Consider the following 19,739-nt stretch of genomic DNA (forward strand, 5'->3'; position numbering starts at 1 on the left):
TGCCAGCCACTGAGAAAAATGGCAGTACTCTGAACTTGCAAAATTACCCTTTAAAGATTTATTTATTTGAAAGGCAGAGTGACAGAGACAGAGACAGACAGAGACATAGAGAGAGAAGCCAAATGGTTCAGGTTCAGCTCTGAATTCAACAGAGTTTGGAGCTAGTTATTGCTCCTTTTGGAATTTGAAAATTTTTGAACAAATGAATCTTCTGTTTTGCTTAAGGTATTTAGTTGTTTTTAAATTTCATTTTGCTACAGGAAGATTCCAATGGATTGAATAAGTGAGCAGAAAAGCCTGGTGATATGCTGAAGATCTAAGCTGGGAGTAGGATCTGTCTCCTGACTGCTAGGCAAGTTGAAGTTGGGAAAGAAGAGGAAAAGCAGGCTGGTGGGGCGGGCAGAACAAGATGGGGCAGCCGTCGAGAGGAGCATTGTAAACTGGGGGGCTGAGACTCACTGTTTCCAGTAACAATCTATTATTTAGCAACATCTTGATCATACTAGTGCTTCCTTTGGAAAGATGATTCTACTAAATTTCCTTTTGTTGATTATTATACAAATAATTATTGGCCATGCACTATACATCAAATATTATTCTAGGTGGAGATACAGCAGTAAACCAAACAAAAATCCCTCCCCTCATGGAACTACCCATGATATTACAGGCCTTGTCAGGATTTTTTTAAAATTAAAGCTATAACGATATCCCACATGAACACTTAATGATACACATGTGCCATTAAATTACGTCATTATCCTTATACTATTCTTGTAAGGTAGATATTTTTTATTTTCATTTTATACATGAGGAAAATAAAGCTTGACAAGATCAAGCAACTAGCTGATAGTGGCATGCTCTGTAAGTGGCACAATCTAGAGGAAGATTTCGCTTTTCAAGTACAGAATTCTGCTGACTAAACCATAGCTATATATGTCTATATGTGTGTGTGTGTATATATATATATATACATATATATATATATATATAGCAGACATATAGACATATATAGCTATGTCTCCACTTTAGCAACTTAATGGTTTACTCAGATCCTGCAAAGTCCTTGGTGGTTCCATCAGGTAACACATGAGTAAAGAACCTTATATATAGCTATTTATTATCTTCTCTTGGTCTCACTATTGCTTATGGGGCTAATACCTAGGATGTGATCTCATATCTCTTCTTTATTAAGCCTTGCAATGGTTTGTTGAGTTGGTTTGACCAGCTCACAGGAGTTGACTGTTATATTTTCAGAAAATGTTCAAGCCAGTTGACTGCACGTTAATTAGTGGCTTGAAATTGATTAGTGGAAATATTTACACCAAAGAAATTATAAGTGATATAAATCAGGAATCTTTTTTTCCCCTGAAGAGGCCGTTTTTCAACAGTTATTACCATACCAGCCACCTATTCAATGAAGAAAGATGATAGGAATTTCTCTTTCCTTTTTGCTTTTTCATTGTATTGGAAAGGGGGAGACACACACACACACACACACACACACAGATCTCCCATTCACTGGTTTACTCCCCAAATGCTCCTAACAGCCAAAGCTGGGTCAGCCTAAAGTCAGGAGTCAGTTTAGGTCTCCCACTAAGTTGGCGGGACCCAAGTCTTTCAGCCATCATCTGCAGCCTTCTGGAGTGTGCATGAGCAGGAAAATGGACTGGATATGGAATAGCTGGGACTCAGACCAGGCACTGGGATACAGGACATGGGAGACCCAACCAGCAACGTAACAGCTGTATCACATGCCTACCCCCAGGACTTTTTCTTAAAGAAATCATTCAAACATTGGCAAACCTCTCTAATTTGAAAGATTTTCTACTACTCTCTATATACATAAAAATGAAATGTAAGGAAATACCACAACTACATAAATTTCTGGTGCACCATGTGACTGAAATGGGCATTCTCCCCTATTCTCAGGACCACTGGTTGATTAGCTCAGTATCATTAATATACTTGCAGTGGGCTAAAATGCATGCTCACCTCAGAATTTGACCTTATTTGAAAACTGGGTCTTGCAGATATAATTAATTAATATGGGGTCATACTGGATGATAGTGAGTGCATAACACAATGACTGGTGTCTTTATAAAAGAAGGGAAAAAGAGATTTGGATACAGAGACACAGAAGAAAAACAATTATGTGGGGATGGAGGCAAAAAATGGGAGTGTTGCAGCTACAGGCTAAAGACCGTGAAAGAATTCCTGCATTCCCAGACGTTAGGAAAAGGTAAGGGAGGTGTCTTCTCTAGAACCTTCAGAGGCAACATGGCCCGAGACACGGTAGTTTTGAACTTTTAGCCTACAAAGTGCAAAAGAGGGGCGGTTTTGTGACACAGCAGGTAAAGCCATCCCCTGTGATGCTGGCATCCCATATGAACACTGGTTCATGTCCCAGCTGCTCCACTTCTCCCTGCTGACAGCCTGGGAAAAGCAGTGGAAGATGGCCCAAGTAATTGTGAGTGCACGTAGGAGACCTGGATGAATCTCCTGACTCCTGGCCCCAGCCTGGCCCAGCCCTGATACTTGAAGCTATTTGAGGAGTGAGCTAGCAGATGGAACATTCTCTCTTTAACTCTGACTTTCAAGTAAATAAATAAATCTTAAAAAAAAAGCTGTGGAAGAATAAATTTCTGTTGTTTTAAGCCATGCAGTTTGTGGTAATTTGTTGTGGCATTCCTAGAAAACCTGTACAATACTTAGACAAACTAGCATACGCACAATACCTAAGAGAACACACCTAAGCATCCTAATAAGATTTTGATAAATTCCTTTCTGGATTCTTGCATCCAGGAAGTTTTTGCATGACATTACAGGATACATCTGAAAGGAAGCTCTTTGGCACAGCATTTCTGATTTCAGTCTTCCACCTTAACAATCTTAGAAGGACTTGGAAATACTGTGTGAGATTGATGAGAAAAGCTGTACTGAAAATAATTTAGTGAGCTGGTGAAACTTTTGTATGGCTCCATGAATCCATAAATCAATCAGCAAAGCTGCCATTCAACATCTGTGTTTGTATATTTGCATATACGAAAGTAAAAGCAACTATCATTTTTAGGTGCTTACTGTATGCCATGCAAAAACTCAATTTACACATATATCCTAAGAAGATGGTATTATTTATTTCAATTTTGCACAGAAAAAAGCTGAGGCCCAGCAAAGTAACACTGCTTGTAACTGGCAAAACTAGGAATCAATATTATGCCCAGCCCTGATGTCAGAGCCAAAGCTTTAAACCCTAAACTGTGGTTCACAAGCCACAAAAACCTCATCCTAGACATAGCAGCTATAAAGGTAGAGCCACAAAACTGCAGTTGTATTACTCTCTGCCAGGATTTCAACCAGCTATCTGTTACTCCTTCCTTTGTACCTTCAACTTACCTTTTCTTTCACATTTTCCATGTCTCTCTGTGCTAAAGACTGGGAAATTTCTTTAAATCTATTTTTCCATTTGATAAGTCTTCTTCACACTGTAATTAATGCTGGTTTTAACTCAATGACTTGAATCATTTCAATGATTATACATTTAACTTAAAAATTCCACTGGTTTTAATTACTCCTGCTTTATTTATTATTCTATATTTTAATATAAATATTTATATATTAAGTAATCGATAACTCAATTATTTCAAGTTCCTGGGATTTAATTCTGTGTTCCCATGTTCTACGGGCTCCCAGCCATCCTGGCTTGTTAGCTGATGCGTTTTACAATTTCTGCTCATGTTTATTAAAGCTACACTTTGTTGGCTTCTGCCATGCTTTGATGGTATCACCAATCTGGAACCACATGGTATTAATTCCAGACTCGGGGGTTCAGAGTCCTTGAATGGGAGAGTAAACTTGAACTGTGTATGTGCAGGGGCTTGATTCTCAGGAAAGGCATTGCACTTTTTGATTTCCTAGAGCCTAGGCCTTTTTTATCTCCTCTCTGCCTGAGACTCCAGAGTACTAACTTAAGTGGTCTACTGTAGTTCTCCTCTTATCATAAATAAGGCTTAAGGTCTTATTCTTTGCCCCCAGGAAGCTGTTAAAATCAGGCTTCTCAGGGCTGCAGCTGTGGCTTAGTAAAGCTGCTGCCTGCAGTGCCAGCAACCCACATGGTACCAGCTGGAGTCACGGCTCCTCCATTTCTGATCCAGCTCCCTGCTAATGGTCTGGGAAAGCAGTAGAAGATGGCCCAAGCCCTTGGGCCCCTGCACCTGTGTGGGAGACCTAGAAGAAGCTCCTGGCTTCAGATCGGCCCAGCTCTGACCATTGTGGCCATTTGGGGAGTGAACCAGTGGATGGAAGACCTCTCCCTCTCCGCCTCTGCCTCTACTTCTCTGTGATTTTTGCCTTCAAGTAAATAAATAAATCTTAAAAACAAAACAAACAAAAAACCAAGCTTCTCAAAGGTCAGCAAATGTTTCTAGGGCAGGTGTGACTCTAAAGACCACACAGACCCTATTGTGTTTAGATCTAGTATCCCACTGGGTAATTCTTTTGTCTTATGGTTCCTGAGTACTTTTCATGCTTTCTTATAAGCTCAACAACTCAGTTTGTTACATTTTTGTTTTAGGTTCACTTCTAAGTGTTTTGCAGTGGCAAGATTATCTACTGTATTTCCAGCCATTGGAAATAGAACAAAATTAACATTTTTATTAAGTTTTATAAATTTTTCATGCACACTGAAGCTTGAGAGGTACACTGCTGCCTCCCATAGATTCCTGAGACTAGTTAACATAGCTCTTGATGTCTTTTTCATCTCTTACCTTTAACTAAAGCATGCTGGAAATTGTTGCTGAGTTTGCCCCACACATTTTTTCTTTCAGTCTAATGTTCTGTCACTAAAGGTGGAATCAACCAATTTACCCACGCACTTCAGGCTAGGCTTTATAAAAAGGAGCAACACTTGTAATCAGTGAACAGAATAATTTGGAACCCTGTTATCTTTACATGAGGTAATTAGCAGTTTTCCATGTCATACAGAGAGTTCATAATTATCAATTAAAAAACACAGTAATATTCTATTCCATGGTTATACTTTGATTTATTCATTCAATCACTGGTTGTTACATACTGTCATTATATACTGATACAAGTCATTAGAAATTATCATGGAATTGTCACAGAATCCCAGCTTGGCCATAAGATGCACTATGATTTAGAGTGAGCCCCGGGTGTCTCTGTGGTTATAACATTTTGGGAGTGACTCTGATGTATACCCATGACTGAACATCATAGATTTTAAGGACCCCTGTGAGATAAGACAGATCCTTAATACTATGTATTAGTAGTATCCCAGGATGGTTACAAGTGTGGGCTTTTTAGTCATACTGAAGGCGAGCTGAAACCCAGGGCTCTATCCCCTATGGGTTGTGGGACTCAGGGTAAGCTTTGTATCTTTCTCTAGGCATTAACTTTTTTTTTTCTTTTTTTAAATAAAAGGAGGATTGTAGAACCTACGTCAAGGAACTGTCATGATTATCAAATGATGCAATTAAGCATAGGTAGCTATTATGATAATCTGTTCAGTGGATGGACAAGTGCTGTGTGAGAAAGTCTGCAAGCACCTTCCAGCTGCTTCTAGGAGACCTCTAGGATTCTGCTGTGGAACCCACCTGGCGGCTGTGGAGAAAAGCTAGAAGCTTAGAGCTTCCCCTACTACATCTGCAGATGGGCTGACAATCAGCCTGTCTGGGGAGCACACTGCAGCAGACACTTGAGGACCGCAGTGCCTCTGTGTACTCACCTGACCTTACCAAAAAAGAATCACCAGTGTGTGAGTCTACAAAAGGAGGATTCCTGAATGGAACAGAGAGATGCAATGCTGAGGCCTTCAGACTGAGACCACTGGGTTTAGAAGAAGCCATGTGAGATTTGCTTCAGACTGAACACTAGTCCCGGGAACAATACTGTAAGTAATTGGGGAAGCATCAAGGGGAGTAGGCAACAGATCAAGCCACCAAGCAGGACAGACAAAAACAAAATGCAAAAGTCAGATCACTGGTAGATGCAAGAAGCCCATGATTTTCCTAATAATTTCACACGTAGGATCTGGGCTAAAAGTTTCCTTATTTAATGAGTAGCTTTCTCTAGTTTATAATGGTGACTTTATCAAAGTGGACTTAGTGGGTTATTTGAAAAAGCATCCTACAGGGTGGTATTTCATTCTAGGGGCCAAATGGAGAACTTCAGAACTTCTTGAAAGAAAAATTATCTAAAAGTTTAGATAGTACTTACATCTGGGAGGGAGTTTTGTCTGCTTGTCTACAGCAGTACCTGACACACAGTGCTCCATGAATATTTGCTAAATGGGTTTTTCCCACCTTTCGGCTTCAACCTGTAATGGTTAGCTTCATGCTTAATTGGCATGTATGAAAGAGACAGAGAAAAAGCAGTAAATTCTATGCCTCTTTCCTGGCTGTTAGCATTGTGCCGCACCTGCTCCTGCCAATGTGAAGCATTTCCACTCACTTCAAATGTATAAAAATTCAAACATGTAAATATAAAATAAAACACACACACACACACACACACACACACAAAGGTAGGAGAGGCAAAAATTAAGATGACAGTGCAGAGATCAGTGTTTTAATTAGCTGCTGTCAAAAAGCCAAAGTGACCCGTCCCCTAGAGCAATGGCTCGTAACCACGCTTGAGGCTTTCTTTTTGACAATGATGAAAAGCTGTACTCACTGCCCCAGAAAAATGCACACACACATACAGAAAATTCTGCAGGTAAATTCAGGAAGTCAAGCACCCTCTGAATTCAACAAAAGTGGACCCAGAAACCCAAGATTTTATGAAGCAGTTTTTCTTCTTACAGAGCACAGTGAACAGCTTATGGATACCCAGGAGACACTAGTAAATGCCATGAATTAGGTGCTGTATGTATGCCTCATTGATGACTGGTGATCTTCCTCCCTACCCTGTTGCTTTAAGTAATTAACTCAGATGAAATTACTCAAAATTAGTATTCCAACTAGATTCTCAGAATGGCAAACTTGCTGATTCAGACAAGTCTATACAAAGGAAAGGGAGGTTATGCAAAGATTTGCAATATCCTCAAATGCCGCAGCAGCTCAGCCAGTATTGTCACTCGCCCTAAACTTAACATTTAGAATTTCAAAGTGAGAGGCAGCCAGTGGAGCCCAGCGGGGATGGGAGACAACAAAAAAGCTGTTGTTGACATAAACATTTCAACAAATGCCTTCTGCTCAACATAAAACTTGCAGGACAGAAAACATTAAGTGAGTACCAGCTTTCAGATGACGTTTGATCCCAAGTAATCATCAGCTGTGCTGCAAGTCCCTTGCATTTTTAAATTAAAAACTAGAAAGAAAATAAGAATAGCAACTGGTGAGCTAGAGGCACTGATGGCGATTTCTGCTTTGCAGAGAGCACGTGGAGTAGCATGACATCCCAGCTGCTAAGGGAGAGCCGTGCTTCCTGGTCACTTAGAAAGCCAGTGGGGGTGGGGGGTTCGTGAAGCCCCGTGGGGCTGCTCCTCTAGGCCCCAGTCCACCTATGTGAGGGGGAAGGCAGTCTGATTTTTAAAAAATTCATGCATGACTTTCGGGAAAAAGAAGGCAAGGAGTCTTCCCTGGCACTCCTTGCTGAGTCAAAAACAGGCAGGGACAAGCTTGGCCTGCCCTGGAGGAAGGTTTTGTGCCTTTCTGCCGGCTGCTTCTGCTAGGAGCTCCATGATGAAATTAGAACTGAGGAAACTTTAAAGGGAAACTTTATGGGACGGTGTAATGGATTATTAAATGCTTAACAGGAAAACTTTCCTTTAGAAGGGCAAGACACGAGTTAGTCTGCATATTTGCTTTCCCTGGATTCTCCTCTAGGTACTGTTTTTTGCTGTAAGGTTCAGCACACAGTCCACACTGAATATTTTATCCAGACAGTAGAGAATTCAGCAGAATCAAAGTGGGAACCACTTGGATGCAAGTGTTAATGGAGTTTTTGAGTTTTAATCCTCATTTGTCCTGAAAAACAGCCATCATAAATAACCAAAATACTGGGTGGCAGGTAGTGCAAATTAATTTTCTGGAAAAGGCCAGCATATAGGAAAGTATTTTTATGTAGTAAAAAGAGAAAACTATCTCAGAGAATGAGAGTGCAGAACAGTGGTTTCCTCACAGACAAGGAAGGAGGTCAATGGGACAGATGGGTGGGGCTTCAGCTGTAATTATGATTTATTTCATAGACAGAGAGGTCAGCAGCAAATATGGTAAAAACGTTAGTATCTATGAGACCTCCATTGTGGTCCAGGGTCTGTTATATCATTTGAACTAATTATGTGACTGAAATACTACATAACTTAAGAAAAAGAAAGTGAACCCTGGCACAGTAAGACGTTGGAAAGCTGAAGGATATTCTGTCTTCTCAGATCCGTGAAAGAAATGTGCAGAGCACTGTGTGGTTCAGAAGCCCAAACTCTAGAAATAATCACAAAGGACAGGAGGGTGCTTAAGCCTAGCCTCCACCTGCTTATGTGAAACAGGGTTTAATGTGTGGGACACAATTCTGGGGGAAATTCCAGGATTTGGGCAGGCTCCTGGAATAAAACTATTAAACTTGAAGCATCAAATACGGACACTCAGGAAGACATCAACAGGCAGTTCAGAAGTCTACGTGTTCTGTAAAGTGAAGTTTTGTGTCTCTAGCCCCAAACCATAGCCAGTTCCCCAAACTCTGGGGTTGGCCTCTTTGCTGCACACAGACCCACCAGCCTTCAGGGTGCCTGATGGAAGACAGGGATTGACGGTGGAGGGAGACTGGCTGTAGGAGAGGGATAGGCAGAGCCCCTAACATTCTCCTTTTAAGACTGAACAAATGACCTTAGTAGGAAGGCAGCATATGGAAGGCTCAGAGGTGTCATTTCTCTCCAGCCCACAGCACTGCCCTCCCTCTGATGCTCCTGTGGGAACTGATTCTGATCGTGAGTGTGGGGTACTTTCCTTGATCCCTCCTCTACCTGAAAGTATTACCCCCTAGATGCTCCCCTTGTCTACACATGGTGAACAGAACCTGTCTCCACTTTCACCTTCTCTTCTGTAATATTCTACAACGGTCAACAGAACACCTCCACCAGTCTGTAGGTATGCAGTTAGCACAGACTATGGAATGTTGAAGCTTTTTTTCTGCTTTCTAATTCAGAGATTCTAGGAGAAATTATACAATGAGCATCTTTTTGAAAATAAGAAGTATCTACTTATAACTAAGAGAAGTACTACTGTTTGTAAAATATATGTTTGAACAATTCTGTAAAACTTGTGTGGCCAATTCCACATTTCCTGTCTGGCCAATTCCACATTTCCTGTCTTTGATACAGCTTTACAGTAGAAAAGCATATGAATGTGTAAAGTTAGATAGACTTAACACTGGACTTCCGTCTGTGGTTCTCAAACAAGAGTGACTTTGTCCTCCAGGGGATACTGATGATGCTCAGAGCCATTTTTATTGTCACATTTCTTGTGATGCTGATAAGAGGCCAGGGAGATGGACAAATATCCAGTGTCACATTGGACAGCCCCCACAATAAACAACTCTGTCCGGGCCGGTGCTGTGGCACAGTGGGTTAATCCTCCACCTGAAGCGCCAGCATTCCATATGGGAGCCGGTTCTAGTCCTGGCCGCTCCTCTTCCAATACAGCTCTCTGCTATGGCCTGGGAGGGCAGTAAAAGATGGCCCAACTCCTTGGGCCTCTGCACCCGTGTGGGAGACCTGGAAGAAGCTCCTGGCTCCTGGCTTCGGATCGGCGCAGCTCTGGCCGTTGCGGCCATTTGGGGAGTGAACCAATGGAAGGAAGACCTTTCTCTCTGTCTCTGCCTCTCCTTCTCTGTGTAACTCTGCCTTTCAAATAAATAAATAAAATCTTAAAAAACAAAACAAAACAACTCTGCCCACCCAAATGTCACCTCTGACCCAGGGGTACCTGCCCTGCTGCTTCCCTACAGCATCCTGCCATGCAGGTGCTTGGTACACTTCTGTAAGACAGACTCACACTTGCTCTTGGAAGTGAGATCTGACTCTTTCCTTGCTTATTTTAGAGGACAAAGTGTTTTAAAATCTCCTTGTAAACTGAAAGGGCCACCTTGGCTATCCCTCATGAAAAACACTAACAGAAGGGATACTGAGAGAAAAGCTCTGGAAAAAAAATAGCCCACACTTATTGCTTTCTTTTCCTACTCCCATCCTTCTAGTAAAGAGTTTCTAAAAGGGGCCGGAATTGTGGCACGGTGGATTAAGCTCCCGCCTGCAGCACCAGCATCCCATACAGGCACTGGTTCAGGTGCTGGCTGCTCAACTTCCAATTCATCTCCCTGCTATTGCACCTGGGAAAAGCAGTGGAAGATCGCTGAAGTCTTTGGGCACCTGGGAACTGTGGGCACTGTGGGAAACCTGGAAGAAGCTCCTGGTTCCTGGCTCAGGTCTGGCCCGGCCATGGTGGTTGCGGCCACTTTGGGGTGGTAAACCAGCAGATGGAAGATATTCTTTCTCTCTCTCTCTCTCGTTCCCTTCCTCCATCTCTCTCTGTAGCTCTGTCTTTCAAATAAATAAAACAAACCTTAAAAAAATTGGTTTCCAAGAGGGGCCAATGCTATGGCATAGTGAGTTACGCTGCTGTTTTCAATGCTGCTCTGCTTCTGATGCAGTTCACTGCCAGAGTGCCTGGAAGGCAACAGAGGATGATCCAAGTGCATGGGGCTCCTGCCGCCCACATGGGGGACCTGGATGGAGCTCCTGGCTCCTGGTTTCAGCCTTGCCCCACCCTGGCTATTGCAGTAATTTGGGGAATGAACCAGCAAGTGGAAGAACACTCTCACCCCTCTTTTTCTCTCTTTTATCATCCTGCCTTTCCAATAAGTAAATCAATAAATCTTTTTTTTAAGAATTTCTAAGATAAATAAAATTACCTCCTTTAACTGTCAGGAACAGCAGAGTCATCTAAAATCGAGGTGAATGTCAAGCTAAAGGAACAAAGACAGCTTGTAAAAGATTCTTTAAACTCTAAGTTCTTCTTTTTCTTATACCTTGATTAAATTCTTAATAAATATAATGCTGAATTCGTGAATAAAAATGGTTGGAAGAAATAATGCTGCCGTAGCTGAAGTTTAATAATGATCAGTCTTCCACATTTATATTCTGACTTGATTTGCTATTGTTTACATATCTGTAGTACCACTAAGGATTAAATTCCTTGATTTGACAGGAGCATCTACCATCTATTACATTCTTTCATTTCTAAAGTACTTTGTGTTTATGAGGCACACTATGTTCAACCACTATAAGCAAGACCTGAATGAAGACAAAGCATAGGTGGATATATAACACTTATATTAGCCACTAAATTTACAAAAAAGTTAATGCTATTTTTTTTAATATGAAGAATGGCTACTTAGCCACAAAACTACTAGAGCAACAGAAACAAACAGTTCATGAAAATACAGAATGTATATTTATATTTTTTGTATATAGGCAGTTTTTCTCATAATGCTAATTCTTCAATATCTATAAGCAGTTCAATGCTGACAACTGTCTTTCAATTATCTTCCTTGTAAATACACACACAATACTTAAATATATGTCACATAGATTTGTGTGCTGAAAAGACAGCTGCTGTCTCCGACTCCCAGACTCCCGAGCACCCTATGGCCCTTCTCTCTTTCCCTGGTTGGGCACTACTGTAGTTCTCTGTGCCTTAGGTCACGCCCTCCCATCTGCCCGGGTCTCGCCTCCTTACCTCCCTGCATGGATGCACACACTCAATGTGAGAGGCTTCTCAGCAACGGTGCTGTAGGATAAAGTGCTCTAGCCTCTGAGAAAGGCAGGTCAACTCTGGACTACCTACTGGAGTTGTTATGAAGATTACAAGAGGCAGCCAATGGCAAGCACTTGGTAAGCACCCTTTGGTGCTTCTCTATTGCTGCGCCTCCTTCCTCATTCAGGTTCTGACGGACTGGAGGCCCTAAGACTGTGCTCTGCTTCTGTGGACTAAAGACATCTTATGCACCTGCCTAACTGCCCTTAATGGGAGAAACAGCTTTCATTCAACCAGAGCAGGCTGAATTAAAAGGCAAATATGACTGGTAGGACCTTCACTACATAATATGGATGGGCTTCATTTGAAGGGTAAGAATGACATCAAAATAGTATTTGGTCTTTTGTTCTGGAACAAGGATAAAAACCTTGAAAGGCCTATGCCAAAAAGTGCGATGTGAGGGAAAGGAAGAAACAAAATGCGAGGCTGGAAGACCAAAGACCAATTTCTTTACCTCACAGTTTTCCTGAGGGCTGCTCCACTGAGCTTTACTTATTCACAAAAACAAACCACAAAAAGGTTGAGGCCAAAATATTTATACACTGAGAGGCACACACACCTCATGGGAGCTGTGATGACAACCTCTGGTCCAAGCCTTGAATTACTGAACAAATGAAAACTTTCCAAAATGATCAAATGACAATTGTTAACTGGTTCGCCCACAAAGCTATGATGGGTCAGTCTATCAAACATGGAGTTAGATTGTGAAAATATAAAACTCAAATTAACATGGAGGAAGATATATCAAAAAATAAACAAGCCAACAAACAAAAAAAACCTCAAAGATGGTAAAAGGTACACTCAAGCAAACCAAGGCATGCCCGAAGCAGTCTGTTCCAAGAAGGACCAATACACGTGGCTACAGAGCTGCTCAGGCAGATGACAAGGGTCCTTCCACGTTCTCTATGGAGTATTTACACACATTTTCTCATTTCATCTCTAAAAGACCTTACAGAATATATACTATTGATATTTCTGCATTTTATGCATTAGAAGTCTCAGATAAACCTACTGAAAGTGCACACACCTAGTAACACAGTCTAGATCTGAATTCATGATTTCAAATAACACACCACATTCAGTTGTCCCTCAGAGTCCATGATGGATTGGTTCCACCAAAATCTGTAGACACCAAAATCCATGGATTTTCAAGTTCCTTGAATACACTGGTGCAGTATTTACCTATAACCTATGTACATCTTCTCATGTATTTAAATCATCACCAGATTACTTATCATACCTAATAAGGTAGAAATGCTACATACATAGTTGTTATACTGTACTGTTTAGAGAACAATGGCAAGAAAAAGAGGTTGTTGTTCAGCAGAAACACATTTTTCCTGAATATTTTCAATCCATAGTTGTTGAAACCTTGGACGTGGGACCTGCAGATCTGAGGGTTGACTGTGATCCATATGCTTAGCCATCTTTTCATCTTTTCTTCCCACAAAGTCTCTAAAAATCTGATATCAAGAATTTCTTTCAAAGACTAAATCTTCTGAGAGTATACATAATTTTAAAAACCTTTAAGATTATCAAGAAAAAGTAAACATTTGGTAGCTAATGTTGAGAAAACTTTCACTAATGGAAATATTAATAATGTTTTAAAATCTGTTAGTCCCACTGCAAAGAAACAGAATTCTATAAAGATTGTAATAATCCCATGAATACTTCAGTTCAGGGGCAAAAGCAAATGGTATTAGCCTAAAGCATTCCTTGGTTTTGCCCTAGAAATGCCAATCTTTCAGAATTCACACGGAAGGACATCACACTTACTTTGACCTGAGGGTAGGACTTCTTGTTCTTCTCACTAGATGCGCCAGGAAGTCCACCATGGGATGGGCCTTCACAGACATAACGGAAACGAAATCCTCTCTGCAAAGGCAAACACAGAGCCAATAGGTTTGATAAACGCTTATTGAAACTTACAGTGATAGTTACATACAAACTTTTAGGTCTTACGTATACCGCATGAAAGAAAAACATGACTACGAAAGAGGGAGACTCTAACCGAGAGTTACTCTCCCATCCTCTCCTTATGAAGGTGATATTGAGAGTGATTTGTGCACTCAGACATGGTTGAAAGGCCAGGGTCCTCAGCCGGCAGAACCTCTCATGCTGTGCACACGCGGACAGCAAACTGCTGAAGAGGCAAAGCCTCTGGACTTGATGTGCTATGCTTGTTTGAATCACAGCTTCCTCATCTCAAATTGCTACTGCCAAACTCTGAACTTGGCCAAGTTATTAAAAGTTATGCTTCTTTGACTCTTATTTAAAGGAATTCTTTTATCTACTGTTGGCAGTCAGTTTAGGGAGACAGAAATGTCTGCACCAGTGTTCCAGAACATATCATAGCTAGGCTGTCTATCTGGTGGGCTTCTCTCAACAGTTCAGAGGATAGACTTTTGTTTTTATGATAATTGACATGTGCAAGCTCAAGCTTGAATGCTAATCAACCTAAATGAATACAAACCAGATAGTCCCCTTAAATAGTATCTAACCCAGGAATTTTTAGTTTATTGATGAAGGGTTAGCTAGAAAGCTCTGCTTTGTGAACCACAGGCCAATAAACATATAAGTGCCACATGTTCTCATCTGTACAAGTAAGAAGATTATACCAGGCCATCTTTTGAAGTCTACTTCAGTTCTAAACATTTTATGATTCATAAAGCTACCTTAATTATAATTAGGTATATTTGAATATAAAGAATAAACCCAGGACAGTTATGCAAATGGACCTCACTATCATATTAAAGGAGCTTTCATTCTATTTCCAGGAAGACTCAACTTCACAATGATGCCAATTTTTTGGCAGTGTTTGGTAGTCTATTACGTAGTCACTTGGCTGGATGGTTTTCCCTGCTCTCAAATTCACTCTGGGTGAAAAGAACATCAAGTTAATCTACACTAAGAGATATCCTCAGTATTCCTTGATTTTTATTGTGGGAATGACTCCACATAAACAGTGCTAGGCCATCAGACCATCTATAGTACCCCCACCCCACATGCTGCTTGTTGGTGGGGGATTTCTAGCCCACACACTCATGTAAACACAAAGGACCGAGCAGCTCCAGGCTCATGGGCCGATGTCAAAGTTTCGCCCTCCTTAGGGCATCTCTTCATGCCTTGTAGGTCTTGTGGTCTCTGAGCGGTTCAGGTACTCTGAACTCATTTAAATCTCTGGAAACATCTGGAACTGTTCCTATATTCTCTGAGGACTTCCTGATTTCTAAAGAAGATTGGCCCTACCATATACTTCCTGGGGCAAGTAAGGCCTGATGTAAATTCTCTGGTCTGAGAGAGTTCCTCAAGGCACACCAGGACCTCTGCGATGCCTGATCAACTTATCAGAGAGGGACTTGAGAGAGCTCTTACATACAGTGCCTCAAAAAATTCCAAAGCTAAACACCAGGGCGGCCTTCCGAGGTGAACTTTTAGCAACAATTCCTGTTTTACCTCTTACAAAACTCAAATTGTAAAATAAGCTGCAGGGGCTGGTGTTGTGGCACAGCAGGTGAAGCTACTTCTTGGGATGCCCACATCTGCTATTGGAGTGCCTGGGATGGAGTCCCATCTCCACTTCCAATGCAGCTTCCTGCTATTTCACACCCTGGGAGGCAGCAGATGATGGTTCATAAACCAGGTTCCTGCAGTCTACAAGAGAGATCCAGATGGAGTGCCAAGATCCTGGCTTTGGCCTAGCCCAACCCTGCCTATTGCGGGTGTTTGGGGAGCAAAGAATCAAGTAGAAGATATCTTTCTCTTTCAAATAAATAAAATAAATTTTAAAAGAAAACAAGCTACACACTCAGCCTTATACTTTTTATAAGTAAGGTCTTTATTTCTGATAACTGACTGAAATTTCTAAAGGCATGAAAAAACAAACAGAATATGCAACAATTAGGCTCCAAAACTGACTAATCATAAAAATATTTATACTTGGCTGATAATCAGTTTAAAGACAATCTCAGTCTATAAGCAGGACTAGGTAACTAACACTGAATAACACTCAAAAAAGCTGGATATCATACAGATCAGTAGTCTCTGCTATGAGCCATCTCCCTCAGAGTTGAGGAATACCTGTGGCAAAGAGGCCCAAAGGAAAAAAGGACATTTTCTAATTTAAAACTCCTTTGGTATTTCTGGAAAACTACATACACAGAATGTTTTTGTATCTTACTGAGAATGGTGTCAAACAGAGCATACGCAAACATGCCTCAATAGAATGCTTATGGTTTGAAAACACTTAATAGGTACTACTCATGGTTGCCTAGGAGTATCTAAAGTTCTTTGTAAAGACATTTGTAACCCGAGATTGAAAATTTATAATTCATTTTCCGGTAAGATAAGATTTCATCAAGTGCATACGTGAGATGTGTTTCTGATTCCAAATTTCTGAGATTACAGGTTTCCCAATCCACAACCATTCATCTCCGTAACTCCATTTGCTTCAAATGAGTATTCAACCTCAAAGGCAAGGCCATGTGTATCCGGTCAGAAAGGCTGACTTAAACATAGCCCTTCTACTTTCACTGAAGTCAGGCATCAAAATTACATCAATTTGGCTTACACTTTATCCACAGATAATAAATTAAAATTTTACATTAACCCTTCAAGTAAATTTTAATTTTGGGACTACATAAGCCCTACAAGTCAATTTTTCCTTGTAAGTGAAGGCCTATAATAATGAATTGCCTGTTAGCATTCTTCTTATAGAAGCAGGCATTTAGTGTAGAAGTTAAGGTACTGCTTTGGACAACCACATCCCATAACAGTGAGCTTGGGTTTGAATCTCTGCTCTGCTCCTAATTCCAGATTCTTGTTAATGCCCTGGGAGGCAGCAGGTAATGGGTCAGATAGTTGGTTGCCTGCTACCCATGTGGGAGACCTGGATTGAGTTCCTGGCTCCTGGTAACACCTATCCTCACCCTGGGGTGGGCATTCGGGGAATGAATTGTGCTCTCTTGCTTTCTCTCTCTTTCTCCCCCATCTGTTTCTCTCCATTTCTCAAATAAACACTAAAAAATTTAAAATATTCTAATTATAGTGATATGTTCATGAAAACATGTATTTGAAAATATACTTTGGTATGTAGATATATACATTTTATTTGATTTATTAATGGATTACCCAGATCTTACAAGCTAGGAAATTTTTCAGAATGCCAGATGTAGAATTCTACATAGAATCTCAGGGGATAAAATTCCACGGGAGGGTCTTTTAGGGAATCAGTGCCCTGCGAGAAATCACCACTACAGGGGGAAACAAAGGCAATTTTTCCCAGCAATGTGTAGAGACAGGATGTGCCACTTACAAGGAAGGATGACAATGCCCCAAAGGCTCAAGTGGAATTCCTATCCCCACATCAAAAATTTGCACCTATTTTTGGCCTCTGGTGAGCATTAAGACATTTACATACTTTACACGCTGACCAAATCTTATATACATATAATGTTGTGATTCTGAAAGCCATAATGCTGTGTTTGCTTTATTTAAGTTCTTGACTTGTGTTCAATGTTACAAAACGCAGAACTGTTATATACTCACTCACCTGAATAGGAAAAGACGACTTAAGAAAGGAATCGCAGTCTCAAGAGACAGGTGTGTGCATCCTCAGTCTCACACAAACATGATAAGCACACCCATTCAGAGATTCAGTGACTCTGTCCTCACTCTGTAGGGGATGATACCATTACTTCTATCCCCTACTAACTGAATCCTCCCATAGGTGGGTATTAAAGATTCTCTTCCCTTCTCTTTCACAGCACCGGTCCCATCAATTTCCAGTAAGTAATTATCCACAGACTTGCAACATGGTAAGGCACCCCTGTCCATTCTGGGCTATCTCTACAGAATCTAAGACTAACAGTCTGATAAGATAAAATATTCCTCTCTTGATTCAAAGAGGCTGAGTCCAAAGCTAACACCGGAAGGAAGAGAACTCCACAGTCCAGTCAAATGCTTTACGTCCCACTGGGATTTCTTACCTTGAGTTCCATGTTCCAAAGACAGAACAATCAAGGTTGGAACTACTAAAGTAAGGAGGAAGGCTAAGGAGTACTACAAGTCTGAGGACATGAACAATGGATGCAACTTAGTATATGTGCACTGCAAATATATTTCCTTATAAATGAAAATAAATGGAACAATCTACACCTTTCCTGGGAGAGGCTGGTTAGCTAAGATGGTAGAGATAGCAGAATGTCAAGGGTTTATGATTAGAATTTTATCGAACTAAGTACTGAAGCTCAAGACAGTATGAAAAATGATAAAAAGAAATATAGACAAAGTTTTTACTTAACTTGGCAGGTAGTTGATCTTCCTTTTAAAATTTATTTACTATTTTTCAAGGCTTGGGATCTTAATATCAGACATAGGGATCTAACGTTTAAAGTAAAATCCCACCCCTTTAGTCTTCTTACCTGTTTAGGTTGCTCTAATATTTGAAGGAATGGGCCATCTGCTAAAAAAACAAAAAACAAAAAACAACAAATAGAAACCAAAAGAAACTGTGAGGCTTCTCAAAGTTGAGATAAAATGTAAAGCAAATTCAAAACTGAAACTGTTTTTAAGTAGAGATTTCAAATCAATTTTTAAAGCTAATTCCACAGGGATACCATTTCTCATTCTCATTGGAAATGTTGAATCTGTCCTTTATTAGACAACAGTTTTATGATTTCAGAGAACCACCATAAACAGACGTTTGTTGAATGGTGATGGCACACTGCCCAACCCGACAAAAGGCATGATGGCTGGCAAAGATTAAGATGTCCACAGCCTTCAGGAGCTGGGCTCCAACAAAACATTTTGACACAAACACCGACTACTCGCAGCAACCACTTCCTGCAACTAGGATATTTTCTTTTGCCTTCACATCATTGGATACTCACTCTTACTCCTCAAAGAGAATATATTTCATGTGAGAGAAAAGAAACTGAGCTAGCAACCTTCGTGTGTGAAATACACGGATGATGATCTCAGCCTACCTGCTATCCCTTGCACTACGTTTCTGTTCCTTTCCCTGACCCAAAGCCCCAAACGCTGCCATCACTCCTTGACTGGTTCATTTGTTCCACCTCGCCTCCTCAATTCTATTTGGTCTACCAGAAATGGTGAATTTTACTTCTTAATCCATAACAATGTTTACAGAAAAATTTTTAATATGATCCTCTCAATATAACATTACATAAAATTCTAAAAGTAATTTAACTGGATCAATGCATACCAAATACTCAACAAAAAAAAACTGAGAAAACTAGGCTTAATCTATACTCCCAAGTATATCTATGTTGAAAATTGAAAGGAAAATCAGAATATTTGACAGCAAATACATAAATTTGTTTCATATGACAAAGTGCCTAACCTCCTCAGTTGTTTATGTCAACAGAACAATAACCTTTAGCTTTGCAGTAAATACAAGCACTTGGTCAATCTCTTTTTCTGAATGTAAATTAAGATTCTTGGTAATAAAAATATCCTAGGAGAATGCTTCTGTGTCCATTTAATCTTCACTGTCTTTCAGCTAGAAGCTCAAGATCTGTTATTTTGGATAAACAAATTGGTCAAGATGAGATAAATCTTCAAGTTGAAATTAAACTGTAACTTGGAAGAGAATTTATTTTTATCTTTTCAGTATTATGATGAATCAGGATAAGGCTAGAGAACTATAGGAAACAAAGGTATAATTATTTCCTGTTATTATTCAAGAAAAGTTACAAGGAAGTCAGTTGAAAAATGACTGATTGCATTTGAAGTGAGACACACAAGAAAGGAAACTATGGAAAAGCACTGACCAACGTCCTGATATAGTGAACTCTCTTCTTTTATGTGTATGAAATTCAGTGCTGGACATTGTAAAGTATTTTTAGAAAAGTAATTACAAATATAAAATTCAAAAAAAAAAAGACTAGAATT

The 19,739-nt window shown here is 40.3% G+C and overlaps 1 protein-coding gene across 3 annotated transcripts in view; it reads right to left on the minus strand.

The window, feature by feature from the left end:
- The window catches only part of NFKB1 (nuclear factor kappa B subunit 1), a 131,497-nt gene that overhangs the window by 72,194 nt on the left and 39,564 nt on the right, over window positions 1-19,739 (minus strand). Inside the window, exons 4-5 of one of the 3 annotated variants that reach the window (XM_051819546.2) lie at window positions 18,248-18,285; window positions 13,602-13,700 (exon numbers count right to left, since the gene is read on the minus strand). In XM_051819546.2, the coding sequence (XP_051675506.2) occupies window positions 13,602-13,700; window positions 18,248-18,285 (137 nt within the window). Of the gene's footprint in view, window positions 1-13,601; window positions 13,701-18,247; window positions 18,289-19,739 lie in introns of all 3 variants that reach the window. The other 2 variants (XM_051819545.2, XM_070047832.1) reach the window with 2 other exon arrangements.

The sequence above is a fragment of the Oryctolagus cuniculus genome, chromosome 8, assembly GCF_964237555.1.
Source record: "Oryctolagus cuniculus chromosome 8, mOryCun1.1, whole genome shotgun sequence".
Taxonomy (NCBI): Eukaryota; Metazoa; Chordata; class Mammalia; order Lagomorpha; family Leporidae; genus Oryctolagus; species Oryctolagus cuniculus.